Here is a 3,539-nt window from a genome sequence, read left to right as displayed (position 1 = left end):
TGGTATGAGTTTCTGGGCGATCACTATCGCTCCCATTGGTCAGTCTAACCTTTTTGTCACAGATTGGCAACATTATTTTTTGTTTATTTTTACTTCGGGCTTTCTGCGGATGGGGAAATTACGAATCGCGCAAAATTGGGGTATTTGTAGCACATGCAAACTGTATTACCAAAATACGTCAGAAATTACTACGTACTCAAGTACTAGTACTGTATAAATGTGGTATATCTGACGTGCTTGTACGTTCTGGAACTCAGATTCACCAAAACTTGCCTTTGCCGGAGTAGAAGATTGTGCATTCGCATGTCTTTACTTTTTGATGTTTTTTTGTCAACAATCGGCAATAGAAATCTACTGTAGCCCACACAAAGGCAGAATTACATTCCTACAGTAATGCAATATTATTGGTAGCAGTACAGGTGTAGTACAGTATCCCAATGGTGTACTATTAATAGTATTCAGTACCAGTAGTCTATTCAATCAATACATTCATACAGCACATGTTCTTCGAAGAATTAACAGTAAATTGTCATTGACAACTTGGTCTTACAGTGACCTTGCCATTGAACATCTGGGTGTGATTATGGCAACGGTACTCCGATGACCTGAGCAGGTCCCAAACATGTAAATTCGAAATACTGCTGTATACCCATTCATCCACCGACAATCAAGTTCAGCCACAAAGACCATTGGCATCAAGTTTCTGCATTGCCATAATTCATTTAGCCATCCCCAGCAAACTGCAACAAGCATGACCATGATCACCAAATCAGCGTTGGCCGCCCTTGTGGTGGCTATGACTTCGTCCGTGGAAGCCGCCAAGCTCAAGAACGTGGTGTACTACATGGAGTGGGCCATCTACGGGCGCAAGTTTGGCATCTTCGATTTGGATTGGGACAAGATCACCCACATCAACTACGCGTTCGGCAAGCCCAGCCCTGACGGTACGGTGGGGATCATCGACGCGCATGCCTCAGTGAAAAAACGATTCTCGAGACGTGGCGACTCGTGGAACGACCAAGGCAACAACTTGTACGGCAACTTTGGTCAAGGGTTCAAGCAAAAGCAAAAGGCTCGCGGCACCAAGTTCGGTCTGTCCATTGGCGGGTGGACGTTGAGCGACCAGTTCAGCTCCATCGCGAGCACGGAAACAGGCCGCCGCACGTTTGCCAAGAGCTCGGTGAAGCTCATGCTGGACCTGGGGTTGGACTTTCTCGACATTGACTGGGAGTACCCCGTGGAAGGCGGCAACGACTCGCCCCCGGTCCCCCATCGCCCCGACGACATCAAGAACTACGTGTTGCTGCTGAGCGCGATCCGCGACGAGTTCAAGACGCTGCCGTGGAAGGCCGAGTTGAGCGTGGCGTCCCCCGCCGGCCCGGACAACTACCGCCACTGGGACTTTACCGCCATCTGCGGCCAATTGGACTTTATCAACATCATGACGTACGACTTGGCGGGCAGCTGGAGCAAATACACGGACCACCAAGCCAACTTGTACGAAGACCCGAACCACCCCCCGGGCGCCAAGTACAGCACCCACAACGCCGTGCAAGACTACATCAAGGGAGGGTGCCCTTCGGACAAGATCGTGCTGGGGATTCCTGCGTACGGCCGTTCGTTCGAAGGCTCGAACGGACTCTACTCCAACTTCACCAAGCCGACCAAGGGATCTTGGGTGGCTGGCAACGACGGCAAAGGCGTGTGGGACTACAAGGTGCTCCCCCTTCCTGGCGCGACGGAGATCTACGACGAAAAGTTGGGCGCCACGTACAGCTACGACCCCACGTCCAAAATCTTTACGTCGTACGAAGGGCCCAAGAGTTTGGCCCAGAAGCTCGACTACATCAAGAAGTACAACTTGGGCGGCACCATGTTCTGGTCGGGGGATGCCGACGCCAAGTCCGGCTCCCCCCGGTCGTTGATCACGCAAGTGTACAACACGTTCGGCCGAGCCAACATGGCGTTTGAGAACAATAACTTGAACTACCCCACGTCCCAGTATGCTAACATCCGCGCCGGCGCCGTGACGACTGTCGACTCCGTGAACTCGACAGCATCCGTCACGTCTTCCCCCGTCGCCCCTGTGACGTCAACTGCTCCAGGCGCCGTGACGACTGTCGACTCCGTGAACTCGACAGCTTCCGTCACGTCTTCCCCCGCCGCCCCTGTGACGTCAAATACTCCAGAAATCTCGGCTGGCGCTGGCGACCAGTGCAAGGGCAACAAGAACGTGTGCTACTGGCCGTTGACGAGCCAAACCGTGCCCTTCTCGCAGGCCCGCTGCAAGTTGTATGTGTCGCTCATCTGGTGCCCTTAAGCGCATTCGTTGTATTTCGAGTCTTTAGCTGCAATCAGCACCGCCTCGACCACTGTGTATGTTAGTCGAATAACCTTGAATTGAACACAGTGGGTTGTGAATCAATCGATTCCATGTGAGTTGTGAAGTTGAGCTTTAGTTTGGAACACGCTCAATCAAGTCAGTGACTTGTGCTGGCTCTAAGGATATGTTGCACTCGGCCTGAAAATCTCTCTTGATTGTAAGTTTGAGGTCCCCACGAAATTTAATGGAGGTTGTCGAAATATATCGATCGGTAAGCTAAGCAAATATAGTGAAAAAAGCTTAAAATAACCAAAAGGTGCAGTACGTACTACTAGTGATACTACGCCTGGGCTGCCAATCGAGTCGACGAAGCAAAATCGACGGACCGAAGTAGCCAATCAAATAAACCATTACCAAACAAAATTATAGGCGTTTGCCAAGCTTCTCCATTTCACTAAGTGTTCAACATTGTCTGATTATTGGGTAGTTACGAAACTCGCACGAAATCCTCTACAATATAATATGTTCAGTACTGTTAGAGTTCATACTTGGACTCTCTTGAGTGCACGATTCAAGGTACACGATGAGGGATAGGTATGCATTCTTCACGACGTCACACCAACTCATCATGACATATCAGTGTTCGTTGTCAGATTAAGCATTGGCCACGGTACTGCCGACGAATCGGCACCAGTGGTGCGCTGCCAACCCAACCACGACCAGCGGCACGCTCAAGGATGTATGGCGTCAAACCGTTACGTGGATACACTATATCTGTGCTAACATGATCGACTGTTGTGATCAATTATGCAAACAAACAATGAGTAGGATCACATCATTGATGTTGTAGTATGCTGCACTATGAAGCTTGAAAGTGAAGATGTTTGACTCATTTGTAGACGTATCTCAGGTGTGACATATTGCCATCGATTTGTCTGTCCCAACTTACACTTTTCCGTGCCACAATTGCATCGACATGAAGGGGAGGACAAGTGAGCACGCCACAATCATCATTCATGCATTGAATACATTTGATTACTGTTTCTTTCGAATTAGATCGTAAAATGTAATGTAACTTGTCTCGTCGATGTGCTTGTTGTCGAGCTCATGAGATGACTGAGGCCCATACACATGATGGCAAAGCTGAAGAAAACATGAAGGAAGGAGTTGAAGCTGAGCTGTCGAAGTCATTTTGGACACCTGAGCAACAGTGGCG

General features: G+C 49.5%; 1 protein-coding gene across 1 annotated transcript; it reads left to right on the top strand.

Annotated features, from left to right (window-relative positions):
* Positions 1 to 751: 751 nt before the first annotated feature.
* H257_19261 (hypothetical protein) lies at positions 752 to 2,320 on the top strand (the record flags this gene model as incomplete). Its single annotated transcript, XM_009848409.1, has 1 exon — positions 752 to 2,320. The coding sequence occupies one exon, from the start codon at positions 752 to 754 to the stop codon at positions 2,318 to 2,320; it is 1,569 nt and encodes a 522-aa protein (XP_009846711.1).
* Between the last annotated feature and the right edge of the window lie 1,219 nt (positions 2,321 to 3,539).

The sequence above is a fragment of the Aphanomyces astaci genome (assembly GCF_000520075.1).
Source record: "Aphanomyces astaci strain APO3 unplaced genomic scaffold supercont1.443, whole genome shotgun sequence".
NCBI lineage: Eukaryota > Oomycota > Saprolegniomycetes > Saprolegniales > Verrucalvaceae > Aphanomyces > Aphanomyces astaci.
The sequence above is the reverse complement of the archived record's forward strand: the minus strand, read 5'-3'. Positions and strand labels throughout refer to the sequence as shown.